A 21,755-nucleotide genomic window follows, 5' to 3' on the forward strand; every position below is an offset into this window, starting at 1 on the left:
TAAAGCACTGGCTTTATCTAATATTATTTAATTTAATTTCTAATTTGTCTGATTTCTGTATATCTTGTAAACCATGCCGTTTTGTGATTTGGGAATAAAATTTTCAAAAATGTAGTGCCATTTGTTTGTGTGTCATTATTGCAATGTTATACAATTTTGATTTTTTTAAGGGGCGTGGTATACAAATGATACTCGAGGATCTAGCTAAAAGCAAATGGATATATTGAAGTTTACATGGTGGAGGTATTGGATGAATGAAAAATAATGACAGGAGCGATGAGCAATTAAAGTGAACCAATCACCAAAATATGTATTTTGTTGCAAGGGGTTCCATGTCGCTATACTGTATTCAAAATATGAGCTTGGGATATTACTTCTACAAAAAGAAATTGCAGTTTGAATGCACTTTCAGTAAAAAGTATTAACTCATATCCTGCCATAAGGCTGCATGCATGCTACCGTTATAGTGCTTTGTACACGCGATTGGCTACTTAATTCACGCAAGCAAGCTACCGCTTCACTACTTCATGCATGTTTGCTCGCATTCGTAATAGCAGTTATTGTTCATGCCCATTGTACTATGCCGAGGGCTTCCCACGCGCTATTGATCGCACCATCAGATTATCTAAAAATAAACTTGGCACTGAGGGGATTTGTGGCTTGGCACAATGGGGATTAGCCCTGTGGCTCTGGGCTGTATTCATCATGGCAGGATAAGAGTTAAACACGACCTGACGAGTAGATTCGCACATAATTGGGAGCGCACGGAATCCAAATCGGACTTTGATTGGGACTAGCCTGTTATAGCCTTTGGCAGAGGACATTGTCTACCAAGGAATAGAGTGTTCTTGTAATACTGTGCTTGGACATTTAAAAAAAAAGAAATTTTTGTTTTAATTTTTTTTTACTGAATGACCAAAAGTTGAACTTGATACCTGTAGTGAGCTGTAATTTAAAGATTCTTTTCTTTCTTCTTATTTCACAATTTAAAACTGCAGTCATACTTGTCTATCAAAGCCATCCAAAGGAAACATAGACGAGTGGCCACTATAGACGAGTGGCCTTTAAAGAGAGGTAGCCACCAAGACAGGTCTGACTGTAGTTTAAAAGATTAAAAACCGAAATGTAAAAAAATGAAATTTGTATTATTGAGAAAAGAAATCAGTATCATTTTTTAACTGTGGGATTGAATATTGCGTAGTGACTTGAATTAAAAAGGGATAATTTAAGTACTTGAGGTATTTCAAAAAGTTTGAATAATAAAAATAAATAAATCACTGTTTATTATTTCCTTATTAATAAACATAATTCACACCTCTTGTAAATTGATGTGTTTTTCATAATTCAAAATTGAAGGTAGACTGGTTGAGTGAAGGGCCATTGTTGAATACTTCTAGACGTAAGCCCTAATTTTTTCACGTACTTAAACATTTGCAAATCTTGGTAAGGTATGAATAATTTAGTCGTTATTCGTTAATTATATTTAATGCGATAAATTTCACCTGTACTTAAGTCCCTGTTCACTCTCCAAGTGTGAATTTAATAAAAAGGAAAACAAGCATGGAAGTGCACATGTTATTGAAAGCTCTCTATTAAATACCATGATAATTTTGAGCAATTGCCTATTTTTGCCCCAATATAATTCCCATTTCTGAAGCAAAATGCATGAAGAGCTCCTGTTTATTAAAGTAATAATTAATTATTTAATACACCTGTTAAAGATATTATGTCCAAATGGACGACCTAAAAAAGATAACATTACCCCCCCCCCCCCCCCCAACGAAACGTAATGTCGAACGGTCAAATTTTCAAATTTTGGGACAAAAAAAAAAAAATGTCCTCTTACTCTCACCCCCCCCTCGCTTATTCAGCGGATATTACTAGCGAAAATAGATATTACCAGCGATGACCTGATGACCAAGTCATCCTTCGGGGCATTACATACAAGCAATAATCCACCGACTCTAGCCTGGTCTTTGTATATACAAGTAAACTGTTGGGTTAGAGAGTTCCGATTAAGAGTTCGTAAATACAACCTCTTCTTGTTTCTGAGTAGGTGAAACGAAGTACTCCGGTGTACGCAGTAACCCGGTGCTGCGGTGCCTGAACTGCCAAGACTGTACAACCTGACCGGTAAACGACCGCAACGGCTTTGACTTGACGACTTGATACGAGTACTTTGCCTGAGTGAGCGTGTCGACTACAAGCACATGTCCATTGATGTTTGCATAGGGTTATGGCTACGAGCCCAGCTCGTCCCTAAAAGAATTAAATCGAAACAAAAAAGTCAACCATCTACCAAAATAAACATGATAGCTATAACGATATAAATCCTAACAATTTACAACAATCATTTACAATCTCTAGAGCTTAACTTCACTGACATAAACCAATTAAATAGGCGACATTTATAAACGACTGTGTATGGTATCTTTCACCTGGAAAATATAAAATCACACATATGTCTTTACATGTAGTTATATATATAACTTTTCAGTACAATGCAATTGTAAGAAAACTAATCAAGGTTAAAGATAAACTTGAGTTCTGGTAAAAAAACAGACAATGAATTCTCACAGAATCTAACAAAACTTACACTGAATGTTCAAGATTACAAATAAATGTCAAGTGCCAAACAAATTTGGAAGAAAATGTATACTGGCATATTACTGGCTGAGTATAATGAGCATAGAAAGATAAGGAAATCAGGGTAGTACTAGCCCCGACACCATGTGTGTTGTCCCATATACATCTTTATGTGTGATTGTTACTTTACCAAGACTCTGCCAAATTTATGATGATTTTGATGACTCCAGAACCTTGCATTACACACCATTACTTACATGCTATATGATCAACTTTTCTGATCCATTCCACACCTTTTCTTTCACAATGCAATCGCATTACCAGAACTCAAGCTTATCTTTAACTCTTCCTTATTCAACCAGCAAGATAAAACAAAAATCCATTTTCCCATAGTACAAAGAAAATAGCTTTCTCTTTATGAAATATATGAAATAATCTTCCTTCCAGATTATTACAAATAAGGCAACGCATTTATTTCTGTAACTTACAGTTCAGATGTCCAAACAATGAGTAAAGATGAGGCGAGGGCTGATGAGGTTTCTACCATGTACGGCCTGTACGTGCTGCCTGGTCCTTGCCTGGTCCCATAACATAAGGAAAGTCTGCTATGCCAGCAGCCGCATGCATGTAGCCTGTGGCTGTAACATTCACCGTCGCGGCCAACACCCCTCATTCACTCCAAGATCAGACCAAGTTTAAGAAAGGTCTGATCCTCTCGAGATAAACTGCCCTAAATTTCCAACCCACTTTGGCTCTCTAAATAGTAACCTCCTTAACATTCTTCATATTCCTCTAATGCCAAAACTGTCCGTCAAAATTTCTTTTACTTAATCCTCTATACAAAACTTTCCTATTAACATTCTCCTCATCCTTTCCACACACACAGACAAAGACAGACACCTGCTCTACTAGAGAACCCCAGTTAGTTGACCTAGGCCTAGTTACTGCCTAAATTGCCGCCAAACAACATCCATTCAGCTAGCCCCTGTCTATGATTCTCTGCCTATACAACTCGACAGGGTCAGGAGAGTTTAGAATGAAAGAAATTCCAATCACATTGTGACACTCCTGTTTATTAAAGTAATAATTAATTATTTAATACACCTGTTAAAGATACTATGTCCCTTTTGCAGCCAACATCAATTCTGCTGAACTTTGCAGGAATTATGAATATGTCATGTATGTCCTATCTGTGAAATTTAAACGTTAGCAGTGTCCTAATATTCAAATTATGCAAGGAAACCCGTTTACTTGCTAGACTTCACTGTCGGACACTATTGAGTGAGTGACTGACTTTTTTTCTTCTTTGGTAATAAACATACATAAGATGAGCTGAAAAGGGTACATGAGCATTTGTCTACATCAATAACCCACTTCTTGTAATGGACAAAATTAAACTGATTGAATCTTTGCGCAGCACAAAACGTACAACCATTCAGTACTTACTGTCTTGGTAGCACTTCGATTTGACAACTAATAATCTTTTTTTTAGGTAAGTTCTCAATTAATATTTTCTTTCAAATGCTTTTGGAATTTAACCTTTCCATATTTTTGGCCTGCAAATGGGACATAGTACCTTTACTTCTCTGTGATGTTGTGACGAGCACAAAAAGGACACGTGTTGACTCAATCTATAAAAAGTATAAAAAGTATAAAAAGCTTTATTGCATTAATTTATTGCCAAGTAGTTTTGCCAGGTTGCCATTTAACGTCCTGCCCAAGGACATAAGTGCCGCCAAAGCACAAAAAAATGAGAGGGGGGGGGGGGGGGGGGGGGGAGAGGAGCACTTTTACATGACTCTGGAATTGCTTCATCAGTCTGTCATATCATCAAAGTTTTTGTCAGTTAGCTAGGATTAAATCATCCGCTTCGTCTATGAAATCTGCCAAATCTTCACGCTGCGATCGCCTCAGTGCCTTCTTAAATTTTTCCTTTGTAGCCTTGACACCATTGGTTTTTCGCCATTGTAGTAACATCTGGAAGATACATTCCTGCAGTAGAGAAACAACAAAAAAATGAACATTTTAAAAATAGACTTTTGTCTATGTACAATGTCAGCAGATAGGCCTTTGACTGCGCGCAGTCGAAAATGATGCCTCCGCCATAAAGCAATTTTTAATATTCAAGTTTGATTGTAATCCAACTGTCGGTTTTAATGATAATGCACTCACAAGCTATTTATAGGCATACATAATGAGCCCCATGACCTTATGACCCTAAAATCTAATCAGTTCATTGGCTCTGCAAGATACATATACATGTCTGAGTTTGATAGTAATCTGTCTATTGGTTCTTATGATAAAGCGATCACAAGCTATATGTGCATACATGTACATAATGAGCCCTCTGGCCTTTGACCTAGTGACTCCAAAATCTAATCAGTTCATTGGCTCTGCAAGATACATACATGATCTGAGTTTGGTAAGAATCCATCAACCGGTTCTTGAGATAATGCGATCACAAGCTATTTTTGCATACATAATGAGCCCTGTGACCTTTGACCTTCAACCTTGTGAGCCCAAAATCTAATCAGTTCATTGGCTCTGTAAAATACATACCGTACATGAACCAAGTTTGGCAGGAATCTATTGACCGTTACTTGAGATAACGCGATCACATATTGCTCCGATTGTCTCATTTTCGCTCGCGTGAACATTGCCAGCACAAACCACTGACCTCTACCTCCTGAACGGATCATCGCCCATTCCCATTCACTATACGTTACGTACTAAAAGGCTGTATTGTCTGACCGTTCATGAATATTCATGTTTTTGCTAAACTCGGCAAAATGTTTGCTTTTACTAAATGGAAAAATTACGGTGGGGGGGTTGGATGAAATGGACATAATGAAATAGGCAGAAGTGATCTATGATAATTCATGCGTTTTATGTTTCGTGTGCTCGACCTATAATCTTCAAATCGCTTGGTAAACTGAGTCCAAAGTTAGACTTGTTTCACATGTGTATTATAGGCAATGACGAGCTTGCAACCTATTTTGAAAAATTACGGTGGGTGAACTTTCAGTCAATGAGACATGAGCAGGGCTCAAATTAATTTTTTGCCCACGGGGGCTCTTCCAAAAAAAAAAGAGCCCCCGTGAGCCTTCTCACGGGGGCGCTTTTAGTGCTGACGGGGGCTCTTATTTTAATACAAATTTCCATTGAATTGGTACCCATGAAACTCCTTGGTATTTTATCATTACCATTTATTTATGTCGGTATTTTTCCTCTTAGAAATTTACTTGTTACATAGCTGTTATTGACTTTTATCCCCATGAGGACATTTTCTCCATTTCTTCCCGTTCTGCACATAATTTCCTCCTCATTATTCGGAGCAACCTTATTTACATTCTTTCTTTACTTTTAGTCTTTACTATATCCTTCCAAAACATAGGGGCGGATCAAGCTTTTTGCTAAGGTGGTGGGGTACCCCAAATACGATGTAGAGCATCGTCAACGAGCCGCGTAGCGGCGATGCGATTTTTGTTGTTGCTATTTTGAACCCCCGTTAGTGATGTTTTCCTGGCATCTACTGACATCTACTAATACTGTGTAGGTCTGGACACATGATAGCATTTTTATGTGCGCATCACATTTTTCCTTGGCAGCCCAAGGGGGAGGGGGGGGGGGGGATTAAACCTCCTAAACCGCCTAGATCCGCCCCTGCAACATCTTATGCCTTTTTCTTCTTCTCAATATTGATTTACTGGTCGGGTTACATTATTTGCTGGTCTTTAAGAATCACCAGATTTCAGAGGATTCAAACTTTCACAACGAAAAACTTCTCCATGTTTCAGTCCTTGGGCGATTGTCGATCTTCAGCTCCAGCAGATACTGGGCGTCAGCGTGCACACCGGTACTACCAGCGCAGTATAGCCACTGTGCTGACGGCCGCACCGCGAGCTTCCGTTGTTTGTATCGGAAATACTCGTAGAGATGGTAGAGAAAGCGCCATCTAAGTTCCATTTCATTGGTTTAAGGTTTGAAAATTAATACTCAATATTGTGTTAAAGTTATATCAGAAAAGATAATCTTAATTTTATAATTCCACGGGGGCGATTTTTAATTTTGCAATCGCCCCCGTGAGCAACCTGACGGGGGCGATTATGGAGCTCACGGGGGCGAATCGCCCACCGCCCCCGTGTATTTTGAGCGCTGGACATGAGGGCTCAAATGAAAGAGCTAGTGATAACGTACGTCGGGGTGGATGTGCTTTTCGTTTAAACAAAAAATGAATTTTTAACGATTTTTTTAAAAAACGTCCATAGGCTAACATGTTAGGCTGCTGACGCTGACCATGCTCTGACGGTAGGGGGCGTCGTGAAATGAGACTAAACGGAGCTATATGTGAGCTATTTTTGCATACATTATGAGACCTGTGACCTTTGACCTTCAACCTTGTGAACCCAAAATCTAATCAGTTCATTGGCTCTGTAAGATACATACATGATCCAAGTTTGGAGGGAATACATCAATTGGTTCTTGAGATAATGCGATCACGAGAACGGGACGTATGTACAGACGGATGTACGGACGGACGGACAACCAGAAAACATATTATGCCTCCGCATACTTTGTAGCGGAGGCATAAAAAGCCTTCCAGGGGTTGTTCTTTGCTACAAGTACATGAAACTGTAAAATCATACTCCAGAAACCAGAAAATGAGAAATGGGTATGTTCGAGATTCTCCCTTGCAAATACAAATGCCCTTTGAAAATACTTTCAAGAATATTAATTTGCAGTTTTCTATGTTCAGTGCATATTTTCATATATTTTGTATCCCTTCCATTTTTTATTGATTACAAACTCAACTAGAATAACAGTAGAAATAAAGATAGAATGAGGAAAAAAAAACAGAATAAAAAGATAAATAAAGAAAATAGAAATGAAATGCAGCACATTACAGGGATACATAAAGCCAATTCAACTGAAAGGTATTACATGTCAAAACTCCATTTACGAAAATGTATAATTTTACTATAATATTCTTTTTTGTCACTTGGCATTTGATTTTTTTGTTAAGCTCAAAAGCCTCAAAAATCGGGGGTTTTACTCTGAAATTTACAATGTAAATAGAGTAATGTGTATTTCAATGTAAGATATTATAAATGTATTGTCTTGATAACCAAACGTTTTACAACAAGTAGAGGTACCTTTTTTTGTTTTGTTCTTTGAGAGTTAATATGAAAGTACACATGAAAGTTAACAATACAGTCAAAATATTTTCAGTAACCTACTCCAAAACTTCATGAAAAAGTTGAAGTACCTTAACGACTCGATATTCTTCCTGCATAACCTCAATCTGAGAGTTGCCAAAGCCTAAATAAGTTCCAACCGTCCTCCACTCGCCACCAAGCTTGATGGAAACGTCCCTTAGCTTGATCTCCGTAATCTCATCGCTGGTTTGCTGGGGTATTCGCATGGGTACTGTGTCTGGTTGTTGAGGGGGATTGGCGACGGCTCGTATCTTGGGGCGGGAGGGGCAGGGTGCTGATGATGGTTCACTGGCTCCAGGCGTATTGGTCTCATGCCCTGCAGGAGTTTGGGAACATTGGGTTCGTTTTCTTGGGCGGGAGAGGTATGGTGCTGATGATGGTTGAAAGGGCTCCGGCAGGGATATAGGTCTTATGTCCTGCATCAGTGTTGGGGCCCCACCTTCGACTGCAACGAGAAGGGAATCAAGATCACTGGCCGGTATATTCATGAGTGTATTATTCCAGCTCTAAATGGATATGTTTAATTTAAAGATGAAGTTGAGTTCTGGTCATGCGATTGCATGGTGAAGGAAACGGTGTGGAATCGACCAGAAAAGGTTGATCATCTAGCATATAAGAATTTGTGTGTATTGCAAGGTTCTGGAATCATCAAAATGATAAGAAATTTGGCCAAGTCTTGGTAAAGTTCTAACACTGTACACAGAAAGATGTATATGGGACTACATGAACACGTGGCGTAAAAATCCTACCCTGGAGTTTTACGATGTTACATGACATATTTAGAATATGAAGGCATTTGAAGAGCCATGCTTTTCAGGGAACATGTCTTATCTGATGTTCTTCCTCACTTGCATAATATAAGAATGATAACGCTCACAAATTATTTTTCACCTCTTCCCAGAACTCAACCTTCTCTTTAAAGGGCCACTCTGACCAAAACGGGCTAGAAAATGAAGAAGAAAAAAGCCATGTAGAATAATTTTTGACAAAGATTTAGAACATGACAATGATTTTTCTTAGAAATCATCAATAATTCTGGAATCTAGCTTTCAGGGGTTTTTCAATTTGAAAGTCTGGTTTCTTTGATTGTTAATTAACCCCTATCCTGAGTATTTACAAGCAAAAGATTTTAGTTATCAGAATCGGGTCATATCCCCTTTTGAATGGTTTGACATGCCTATACATTTATATACACTAAACTCATTATAATTTGAGAAATAATAGCTTTGCAATTATGTTCATTCTCTATGGGATGTCGTCTGCTTGGGCAGTGTTGGTCCATATTAGTGACGTCATTAAAACATCATTATTTTTCTGGCGAATCTCTCGTACATCCCAGCAGCTATGGAGGTGGTTGTATTGGTATTTTTATAAATCACCCGATATGTAGTTGACCTAAAACTTGTACGATGGCCATCTGTTAGCTTACCGGTTTCTAGTGATACTTTAGTTGACATATTTGATCTTCTTTGAATTTCACCTTTAAGTCTGACCACAACGTTGAAGGCACGTAGCCACAGGGGAGGGGGGGGGGGGGGGGGCACGTGGGCGCAATTTTTTTCCAAGATCGGTTGAACTTTTTCAACGTGCCTGCAACGTGCCTGCAACGCTGCAGGCATGTTTTGATATGCTCTGATAAGGGACCTTTGGTCCTATTAGATCCACAAGGATTTTGACGCCCTCTATCAGCTGAGTCGCTTTACACTGATCAATGCTTTCCACAGTTTGCACTTCTCATTTAATGAATGAATCAAATAGTGACAGGAGAGCCTTTTGCCCATGCGCAGTTAAATACTACGTCAGTGGTGCCCCGGATGTAAATATAAGTTTACGTCCGGTTCATGTACGCTAATCTGTAAAAAAATGCTATTGAAATCAGTGATTTTTTTGATTTCTTACAATTTTTGGTTGGTGTGTAGCATATACTCATCGTTTAAGCAAGGGAAGTCACCACAAGAGCTTACAAAATAGTTTCAAAATTGTTTTGTTCTCCTATTCCCGTTGATTTTTGTGTGAAACCAACGACATTGTGATGATCACAAATCTTTCGTTTGCCAAATACAACTGTTCGTTTATTGTTGTGTTTGCATGCGTTTTTTTATAGGCATTGGAAGAATTGCTTTTTTTTCTTTGGTGCTCAGAAAATCTGTGGTAATTATGCGTGATTTCTTTGCATCATGACCACTATTGCCGTGCCTTTGTCTGCTCAAACTAGCACATGTACATGTAGTCCCGTAGACATTGGCGGGTGCATGTTCTTTTCAATTTATAGTTTGGTCTTGTTAATCCGAGAGACTGCTATTTTTTCTTCCCTCAGATTTTAACTTGATGTACTAGATATGTGTACAGGGTTATTTGAGAATCTAGGAATCAGGATAAACTAGATAGAAATTGTATTCCATTCCAGGTTCACAAAATATCGTCACCGTGATTACAAGATATTTTTCACATGTATGACCCTTTTATCTTTTACCTCATGACCCTAAAATCTAATCATCTAATCCAAAAGTAATTCAACCCTAACAAAATTCAAATATTCATGTAAACAGTTATTGTTTAAACGCATGATGTGCACTGAGTAGATTTTTCTGTACAATGTTCTGCCTGCGGTGTGTGTTGGTGTGTCCGTGTGCATGTTATTTTAATTTGCTTGTTTGTTTATTTTTGTACAGGGCCCCATTCTCACAAGCTTTGCTTATCTTGGGGTCTTTCCGATTTTGCTGTTCATTTGTTATGTACTGTTTACTTTGAATTTTAATGGAAATTAAATTAATGAATTGAATGGAATAATCTCCCCGTCTCTGTCCGTGAATCCCCAACTCTTGACACTTTTAAACGTAGACTTAAGACCTATCTATTCAACACGAAGTAATTGTCCATCATCATACCGTATTTATAACCACATGTCCTATCTTCTTGTAATCTATTTATTGTCTAATGTACATAATTATTGCAGTTTCATTAATGATACTTAATTATTGTATTTACATTTTCATTTTTCATTATCATGTTATTGTTATACATTGTTAGTTAAGTAATTCGTCCAAATTAAGCGCATTGTTTATTTCATGTTTCTTGTTGATCCTTATCACATATTTAGTTTAACCGTACTTTTCATTTCACTTGTTTTGTAAAGCGCTTAGAAACTGTACTTGTATACCAGCGCTATATAAATCTTAAATATTATTATTATTAATTGAATTAAGACTACCGGTAGGTTCTAAACGATTTGAAGGAGCAGCGAACAACCCAAAGCCGTGAGCCTGCTGTTGCGATTATGCAAGATTGCGCAATCGATCGCATCCAGCTGTCAGATTGTGGTGGGACAACACGCTGGGTTTTTGCATCAGCGCGAAATTCAAACCTACAATGTACAGTGTAGCAGTGGAAATCATAGGATCAAAGGGACTGCTTTGTCGAAAGTCCATTCTTAGTAGGTCCATGGTTTAATCCACTGATTCATGGTTCCCCAAATGTCAAACTCCTTTCCCCATTATTTTTCCCCAATGATTCTGAACTAGTTCAAATAAAGTTTGTTTCAACTCTCAGTCGCACAACTGGGACCTAACTTTGGACTCTCTGAACCTAAACTGCTGTGGAATAACCTTTCACAATCTATCAGAAGTGCCAAGATTTAGTGCCAACACTCCTAGCTATACGCTATACATTATCTCAAAAATAATACTAATGCCACCAAAATCTAATTGAAAATAATCTTAATTTGAAATGATGACCAACAGTGTGGGCGTGTACCACCGTTACAACGTCCTCTAACAATCAGGAGATATAAGTCACTTTTATTTTGCAATACATTCAAGTAAAGAAGACCAGTTAGCGATTTTCGAGTGTGCATGTACATGTATGCGCTCGCGCATGTATGTGCTTGTGTGCCTATGAGTAAAATTGTACGTATTTAAGAATTAGTAAGAGTCTTGTAGTTTTTTACTTCATTTAAATTTAAATTTGTAATTTATTTAATTTATGTGCCTATTTGCTTTGTTATTGTTTAAGGATAAGTATTTATCCTTTCTTTTTAAATCCCTTGATCCATTTACCTTGATGATCATTTTTTACACTATTATTTCATGTTATGTATAAAAAAAAAAAAAAAACTAGACATAATACTTGTTTGGAACAAGTATAGGTGGGCTGGTCAACTAAAATTTGAGACAAAATAGAGCAAAAATAAGCGAGATACTGCTAAAAAACAATGTCATTGATGTAATGATGTAAACGAAATTCACCTTCCATAGGCATAACACGCAACGTAAGAAATTTCTGATATGTGCCCTTTTTTGTAATTTTCACTCTGATGACGTGATCAAAATTAAAAAATGGTGTTGACTGAGCTTGTAGAAAATTGTCTCAGCTACATCATATCGAAATTTTGAAGAAAATCGATTCATATTTACAGAGATACAATCAATGTTACATACATATGCTGACGTCATATGCAAATTCGTATTTTGAGTTCCAAGGCGATTATGATGATGTCACGATACACTTAATGGCCAAATGAGACATGGAATCATATTTCCGACTCATACTCTATTTAAAAATGAAAAAACATTGAAGGTCACGGTTCATTCCAAAGAGCTATAATGGATTTTGTATAGGCATGTTTTTGCCCATATATGCTATGTAATAAAAGAGCTCGCGCGCACGGACATTTATCTTGAATTGACGCTCATCATCTTATTAATGGTCATAAAGAGATAAACAGGGTATCAAATTCCTCGAAAAAATATGAGAAATATCATGAAAGAAAAAAAATGGCGATTCTATGTTGTGTAATGGTGTTACGCGCGAAAACGCGCGCGCATGCTCGTGTGCGCGATTTTTTATAAAATGCTTAAAATGACCTGAAACGTATGCAAAATAAATTTGAGACGATTTTGAGCATTTAAAATTTTTGCGCGCGCACTGACGCGCGGACGTACGCGCACGCGCGTATTTTTTGACCGGAAATTGACCGGACTGATATTGACCTTGATCATGATAAATATGAATGAGAAATGAATTTTGGTTATGAAGATATGATCATGAGTTGATTTTCAGAAAATTTCACAAAATGGCGCCTAGATGACGTCATCAGTCAAGGTCAAGGTTGAAAACCTTACCGTGTTTTGTCCATATGCCTATACATACATATGTGTGCCAAATATCAAAGCATTTGATTGAACCATTTCAAAGTTATCTTGCTAACAAAAAAGTGGGTCAAAATAAGAAAAATAAACTAGATTTGTAATACTTGTTTGGAACAAGTATAGGTGGGCTGATCCAACAAAAAATTGAGGCAAAATGAAGGGTACATTTGAGATAGCTTTTTGTCTCAGCTACAACATACTCGAAGTTCAGCGTAAATGAAGCTAAAACGACGTAGAGATTGCTCGCGAAAGACGGGAATGTAGAATCAAGTTTTGAGAAAAAGTCATGTCCCATAGAGAATACACGCAAAATGTGAAAAATTGACATGCCTCCTTTAATCGCAAAAATACGCTATGATGCCTTTGTCAAAATGAAAAATTGTGGGAAATGGATTTGTAGAAAATTGTCTCAGCTAGAACATATCAAAATTTTGAAGAAAATCGATCAATTTTTACAAAGATACAATCAATTTTCCAAAAATATGCTGACGTCATAATATGCAAATTGAAATTTTGAGTTCGGAGGCCATTATGATGACGTCATGAGTTAATTGAGGGTCAAATGAGACATGAAATCATATCTCCGATTCATACTCAATCAAAATATGAAAAAAGAATTGGGGTCACCTTGCATCCTAAAGAGCTACAATGGATGTTGCATAGGCATGTTTTTGCCCATATATGCTATGTATTACAAGAGCACGCGCGCACGGAAATTTATGTTTTAACGGTCTATCATTCCGTCATTAATAGTCATAAAGAGATAAACATGCTATCAATTTGTTTGTAAAAATATGTGGAATATTATGAAAGAAAAAAATGGCGATTTTATGTTGTGCAATAGTTTTACGCGCGAAAACGCGCACGCATGTGCGTGTGTGCGATTTTTTATAAAATGCTTAGAATGGCCTAAAACGTATACAAAATGATTTTGAGACGATTTTGAGCATTTTAAAATTTTACGCGCGCATTGACACGCGGACGTACGCGCACGCGCGCGTTATTTGACCTGCAATTGCCCGGAAGGATATTGACCTTGATCATGATAAATATAAATGAGAAATACTTTTTGGTTATGAAGATATGATCATGAATTGATTTTCGTAAAATTTTACAAAATGGCGCCTAAATGACGTCATCAGTCAAGGTCAAGGTTGAAAAAATTTCTGTGTTTTGTACAAATGCCTATACATATGTGTGCCAAATTTCGAAGCATTTGATTGAGTAATTTCTAAGTTATCTTGCCAACAAAAAAGTGGTTAGAAATAAGAAAAATATTTAATAATAATAATAAACTAGATTTGTAATACTTGTTTGGAACAAGTATAGGTGGGCTGATCCAAAAAAAAATTGAGACAAAATGAAGGGTACATTTGAGATAGCTTTTTATCTCAGCTACAACATACTCGAAGTTCAGCGTAAATGAGGCTAAAACGACGTAGATATTGCTCGCGAAAGACGGGAATGTAGAATCAAGTTTTGAGAAAAAGTCATGTCCCATAGAGAATACACGCAAAATGTGCAAAATTGACATGCCTCCTTTAAAGGGATCGTTTAACAATGTTAAATCTGAGATACACGGCCCTACGTGTTATCAGTGTCTGTGATATGGTGTAATATTGAAGCCCTAAAAAAAATTGCGCTTCAAAATGATCTAGAAGTGCCTCAAAAAAGTAAAAATCTTTGAGTGACCGGTTTTACCATACTCGTTTTCCCCAATAGACTGTAGTGTTATGAAAACCGTCAGGCGAACGATTTTCAAAATTTGTAATTCCAATCATAAATATCTTGATAATCAGACAGGCGATCGGCTTGTAAAAGTCATGGGGCTCCTGACTGACCTTAAGGTTTATAATTATCATTGCATCATGAGCTAAATCCAGAATTTTATTTCAGAATCTGAGACAAAGTTACCGGATCCCTTAATCGCAAAAAATACGCCATGATGCCCTTGTCATAATGAACTAGATGGAATTTTGACTGCGCGCAGTCGAAAATGATGCCTCCACCATAGAGCAATTTAAACAAGTTTGGAGTTTAAATCTCCAGTGGTTCTTGAGATATCATGATAACAATCTCAATGTATGGAATTTCATAAGTTGACCTCTGTGACCCTTGACCTTTGACCTACGTGCTCCAAAATCTAATCAGATTGTCTTCCTATGGTGATACACACTATCATTAAGTTTGAAGTTTAAATCTCCAGTGGTTCTTGAGATATTATGATAACAATCTCAATGTATGGAATTTCATAAGTTGACCTCTGTGACCCTTGACCTTTGACCTACGTGCTCCAAAATCTAATCAGATCGTCTTCCTATGGTGATACATACTATCCTTAAGTTACAAGTTTTTACATCTCCAGTGGTTCTTGAGATATTATGATAACAATCTCAATGTATGGAATTTCATAAGTTGACCTCTGTGACCCTTGACCTTTGACCTACGTGCTCCAAAATCTAATCAGATCGTCTTCCTATGGTGATACATACTATCCTTAAGTTTGAAGTTTTTACATCTCCAGTGGTTCTTGAGATATCATGATAACAATCTCAATGTATGGAATTTCATAAGTTGACCTCTATGACCCTTGACCTTTGACCTACGTGCTCCAAAATGTAATCAGATTGTTTTCCTATAGTGATACACACTATCACTAAGTTTGAAGTTTAAATCTCCAGTGGTTCTTGAGATATCATGATAACAATCTCAATGTATGGAATTTCATAAGTTGACCTCTGTGACCCTTGACCTTTGACATACGTGCTCCAAAATCTAATCAGATCGTCTTCCTATGGTGATACATACTATCCTTAAGTTTGAAGTTTAAATCTCAAATGGTTCTTGAGATATCGCGCTAACAAACTTAATACAAGGAATTTCATAAGTTGACCTCTGTGACCTGTGACCTTTGCCCTACGTACTCCAAAATCTAATCAGATCGTCTTCCTATGGTGATAAATACTATTCCCGAGTCTTAAGTTTAAATCTTAAATGGTTCTTGAGATATTGTGATAACGGTCAAACGGGACGGACGTACGGACGGACAACCCGAAATCATGATGCCTCCGGCACCACCTTCGGTGGCGGAGGCATAAAAATCATGACGACTAGATTTGTAGAGAATTGTCTCAGCTAGAACATATCAAAATTTTGAAGAAAATTGATCAATTTTTTACAAAGATACAATCAATTTTCCAAAAATATGCTGACGTCATAATATGCAAATTGAAATTTTGAGTTCGGAGGCCATTATGATGACGTCATGAGTTAATTGAGGGTCAAATGAGACATGAAATTATATCTCCGATTCATACTCAATCAAAATATGAAAAAAATTGGGGTCACCTTGCATCCTAAAGAGCTACAATAGATTTTGCATAGGCATGTTTTTGCCCATATATGCTATGTATTAAAAGACCTCGCGCGCACGGACATTTATCTTGAATTTACGCTCATCTTGTTAATAATGGTCATAAAGAGATAAACATGGAATCAAATTCCTTGAAAAAATATGAGAAATATCATGAAAGAAAAAAAAATGGCGATTCTATGTTTTTTAATGGTGTTACGCGCGAAAACGCGCGCGCATGCTCGTACGCGCGATTTTTATAAAATGCTTAAAATGACCTGAAACGTATGCAAAATAAATTTGAGACGATTTTGAGCATTTCAAAATTTTGCGCGCGCATTGACGCGCGGACGTACGCGCATGCGCGCGTTTTTTGACCTGAACTTGACTGGACTGATATTGACCTTGATCATAATAAATATGAATGAGAAATACCTTTTGGTTATGATGATATGATCATGAGTTTATTTTCAGAAAATTTCACAAAATGGCGCCTAGATGACGTCATCAGTCAAGGTCAAGGTTAAAAACCTTACCTTGCTTTGTTTATATGCCTATACATATGTGTGCCAAATTTCAAGTTATTTGATTGAGCCATTGTCAAGTTATCTTGCTAACAAAAAAGTGGTTCAAAATAAAAAAAAATAAATAAACTAGATTTGTAATACTTGTTTGGAACAAGTATAGGTGGGCTGGTCCAACTAAAACTTAAGACAAAATAAATGGCACATTTGAGATAGCTAATTGTCTCAGCTACAACATACTCGAAGTTCAGCGTAAACGAAGCTAAAACGACGGAGATATTGCTCGCAAAAGACGGAAATGTAGAATCCAGTTCTGAGAAAAACTCATGTCCCATAGAGAATACACGCAAAATGTGAAAAATTGACATTTCTCCTTTAATCGCAAAATTACGCCATGATATTTTTGTCAAAATTAAAAATTGTGAACAGTGCATTTGTAGAACATTGTCTCAGCCAAAACATATACAATTTTGGAAGAAAATTGATAAATATTAAGAGAGATACTATCAATTTTCCAAAAATACGATGACAACATAATATGCAAATTGAAATTTTGAGTTCGGAGGCCATTATGTTGACGTCATGAGTTAATTGAGGGTAAAATAAGACATGAAATCATATCTCCAATTTATATTCTATCACAATTTGAAAAAAGAATTAGGGTGACCTTGCATCCTAAAGAGCTACAATGGATTTTGTGTAGGCATGTTTTTGTCCATATACACGTATTCTATGTAATACAAGAGCACGCACGCACAGAAATTTATGTTAAAAGGTCAATCATTCCGTTATTAATAGTCATAAAGAGACAAACATGGTATTAAATTGTTTGTAAAAATATGTGGAATATTATGAAAGAAAAAAATTGCGATTCTATGTTGTGTAATAGTTTTACGCGCGAAAACGCGCGCGCATGCGCACGATTTTTTTATAAAATGCTTAGAATGGCCTAAAACGTATGCAAAATGATTTTGAGACGATTTTGAGCATTTTAATATTTTGCGCGCGTATTGACGCGCGGAGGTACGCGCACGCGCGCGTTTTTTGACCTGCAATTGACTGGACGGATATTGACCTTGATCATGATAAATATGAATATGAAATAACCTTTGGTTATGAAGATATGGTCATGAGTTGATTTTCGTAAAATTTTACAAAATGGCGCCTAGATGACGTCATCAGTGAAGGTCAATATTGAAAACGTTATTGTGCTTTGTACATATGCTTATACATATGTATGCCAAATTTCAAGGCATTTGATTGAGCCATTTCCAAGTTATCTTGCCAACAAAAAAGTGGTTAGAAATAAGAAAAATATACTAGATTTGTAATACTTGTTTGGAACAAGTATAGGTGGGCTGATCCAACAAAAAATTGAGACAAAATAAAGGGTACATTTGAAATAGCTTTTTGTCTCAGCTACAACATATTCGGAGTACAGCCTAAATGAAGCTAACACGACGTAGATATTGCTCGCGAAAGACGGGAATGTAGAATCAAGTTTTGAGAAAAAGTCATGTCCCATAGAGAATACACGCAAAATGTGAAAAAATTGGCATGCCTCCTTTAATCGCAAAAATACGCCATGATGCCTTTGTCAAAATGAAAAATTGTGACAATTGGATTTGTAGAGAATTGTCTCAGCTAGAAGATATCAAAATTTTGAAGAAAATTAATCAATTTTTAGAAAGATACAATCAATTTTCCAGAAAAATGCTGACGTCATAATAGGCAAATTGAAATTTTGAGTTCGGAGGCCATTATGATGACGTCATGAGTTAATTGAGGGTCAAATGAGACATGAAATCATATCTCTGATTTATACTCGCTCAAAATATGAAAAAAAATTGGGGTCACCTTGCATCCTAAAGAGCTATAATGGATTTTGCATAGGCATGTTTTTGCCCATATATGCTATGTATTACAAGAGCTCGCGCGCATTGAAATTTATGTTAAACGGTCGATTATTCAATTATTTATAGTCATAAAGAGACAAACATGGTATCAATTGTTTGTAAGAATATGTGGAATATTATGAAAGAAAAAAAATGTCGATTATATGGTGTCTAATAGTTTTACGCGCGAAAACGAGCGCGCATGCGCATGTGCGCGATTTTTAAAAAAATGCTTAGAATGGCCTAAAACGTATGCAAAATGATTTTGAGACGATTTTGAGCATTTCAAAATTTTGCGCGCGCATTGACGCGCGGACGTACGCGCACGCGCGCGTTATTTGACCTGAAATTGACCGGACGGATATTGACCCTGATCATGATAAATATGAATCAGAAATACCTTTTAGTTATGAAGATATGATCAGGAGTTGATTTTCGTAAAATTTTACAAAATGGCGCCTAGATGACGTCATCAGTGAAGGTCAATGTTGAAAACGTTATTGTGCTTTGTACATATGCCTATACATATGTGTGCCAAATTTCAAATTATTTGATTGAGCCATTTCCAAGTTATCTTGCCAACAAAAAAGTGGTTAGAAATAAGAAAAATATATAATAAATAATAAATAATAAATAAATAAAGGCAATTCTAACGAAATTATAAGGTGGTCTGTACGTTATACAGCCCACCTGATAATAAATAATAAATAAATAAAGGCAATTCTAACGAAATTATAAGGTGGTCTGTACGTTATACAGCCCACCTGATAAATAATAATAATAAAGGCGATTTTAACAAAAATATAAGGTGGTCTGTATTAGATACAGCCCACCTGATAAATAAATAAATAAATAATAAAGGCAATTTTAACAAAAATATAAGGTGGTCTGTATTAGATACAGCCCACCTGATTAGTGCAACAACCTACCATTTTGGGCTATACTAACGAGGCTTTCTCTTTCGTGTCCATCATCTGATCTCAAAATTTCTTCAAGCCTCTCCCTACCTTTCGAAATCTCTGCCAGCACCCTCTGCGCGTTGGCTGGGTCTTCGTTGGAGTGCCATGTGTAGAGCATTTCTCTGGCGGCATCTGCGATCTTAATGAACTGTATGACCAAGTCCGTTAATGGGGTCCCTTTATGGAGGTTCCCAATGAGGCTCATGATTTCGGAACAGCTCAGCTGGTCGCCGAGATCCCGGGTATCTGGAGATGCCTTTGGCGCCATGCTAAAAGAAAATATATAGAGTCTACCGGTAGCAAAATTTAAGCTATTATCATTATTTACAAATCATAATTTCATATAATTATTAACTTCAACAGGGCTGTCAACTTTAGGGAACTGCTTCGAGGGAGATCTTGAGCACTATAAAAATAATATCTTTTTTTTTTACTCAACACCAAATAAACTCTCATCTACAAAATACAAATAGATCTATGGTCTCGTCTACGTCTGGTTCAATTTTCGATGACCCGATGATTTGATTTACAAGCGAAATATGCATCACTAAAAATGCAGTTGATTGTGATAGCAAATTAAAACCTAGACAGCAATAACCATCTGATTTGGGTCATTTCTTTAATAAAACTGACATTTGTTGTCATTCCCCAATACAATCGGAGGTCTAGTGGAGCCAGACGTAGTCTCAGTGGAACAACCGACGATTAGAGAGACTGAAGCTTTCGGTCTAATTCAAACCCTGAAACTAAAAAAGAAATGTTCACACCTCGACATCAGGAAATTCTTTTTTCTAAAATCTAATAGAGTAGTAGTAGGCCTAGACATAACTCCAGGAAGCTCCACCACCGGCGCCTCCGGCGTTGGATCTTCCTGGAGTTAGCCTAGACAGTGACATGGAATAGGTCTAACGTTAGGCCTACACACAAAGTCACCACACAACACACAGCTGATCTGACTAGAAAAATATGTCTAATTTATTAATTTGTACATCCTCAGTTGGATTCTTTCTATATCACAATGAATATCTGATCTCACCTGTTGGTTAAATCAGGGAGCTAAGGTCTCACCTCCCTGGTTAAATAGAATTTAAGCCTTCAAAGCCAGGCTTAAGACATCTACACAATATACAAATAACGCACGTCCCAGAGTGCAATAGCGGTGAATGCAGTACGCGCGAGGTTTCTTTAGATTGGTGCCGCTAGCTCTGTGCAACGAGCCGCTTGCGGCGAGTTGACAGTGCGAACCATCTGAAGAAACCGAGCGTTTACTGCATTTACGTTTTGCACAACAGGGTCAAGTGCGTTATTTGTTTTATAAAATAGCGACACAAATAGCAAAAACGAAACTTTAGATCTAATAAGTTAGAGTCTACGAGAGTTCGATCTAGATCTAGATCTAGAGTTATGAATTGGTTCTACTTCTAATTTAATTAGACTAAGACCTTGCAGGCTTACCAAAAAGTCAATGGGATTCATTGCCTTGATTAAAAATAAAATCCATACAGTGGGTCTAGAGACGAGTCTACATCAGACAGCTGAAATTCCTGGCTTCATTATAAAATCCAAAAGTCAAAACAGGCCTAAATCCAAGGCAAAAGTAAAATAAAAATTTGCTTTTTAATAATACCCCGCTGGCCGCTCTAGCTAGCTAGCTAGAGCTAGCTACGCGTACGTTGCGCTGGGGATCATGGTGGAGCGTACAATATTAGCTACGCGTAGCTAGCCTAGCCTACAATAATTGCAATGCAACTCGAGGGAGCGCGTACTACACGTACGCGCGCGCACTGGATCTCCATGGTCACGCGTACGCACCGTGCAATATAACTTTTTACTGCGCTTTTTCTGCACTCATTTCTGCAAAATCGTGCTTGCATCAAAATTTTTTCAATGTCATGTGACGCGTATTGACCAATCACGATGCTTAAAATACTAGAGCCATTTTATAATCGCGATTAACGTCATCAACGTCATTCGCGCAGGCGGCCGGAAACTCATAATGCAAATTAGCTTCAGTCGGTTTCTAGATTTTTCTGTAATAAAAATCTTCCTTTTTACGTTTAACCTTTACGTTTTATT

At 37.1% G+C, this 21,755-nt stretch overlaps 1 protein-coding gene across 2 annotated transcripts; it reads right to left on the bottom strand.

The window, feature by feature from the left end:
* Positions 1–4,220: 4,220 nt before the first annotated feature.
* On the bottom strand, positions 4,221–20,804 carry LOC100890369. Of its 2 annotated transcripts, none has more exons than XM_030992765.1 (4): positions 20,716–20,804; positions 19,728–19,948; positions 7,853–8,247; positions 4,221–4,578 (listed from the first exon to the last, which is right to left on the bottom strand). In XM_030992765.1, exons 2-4 carry the CDS (start codon positions 19,945–19,947, stop codon positions 4,429–4,431), a joined length of 765 nt encoding a protein of 254 aa, XP_030848625.1. In that variant the 5' UTR covers position 19,948; positions 20,716–20,804; the 3' UTR covers positions 4,221–4,428. The 2 variants fall into 2 exon arrangements, with proteins under 2 accessions (XP_030848625.1, XP_030848624.1); XM_030992764.1 differs by having other exon boundaries at positions 19,650–19,948.
* Between the last annotated feature and the right edge of the window lie 951 nt (positions 20,805–21,755).

Source organism: Strongylocentrotus purpuratus, unplaced genomic scaffold (assembly GCF_000002235.5).
Source record: "Strongylocentrotus purpuratus isolate Spur 01 unplaced genomic scaffold, Spur_5.0 spur5_scaffold_20, whole genome shotgun sequence".
Taxonomy (NCBI): domain Eukaryota; kingdom Metazoa; phylum Echinodermata; class Echinoidea; order Camarodonta; family Strongylocentrotidae; genus Strongylocentrotus; species Strongylocentrotus purpuratus.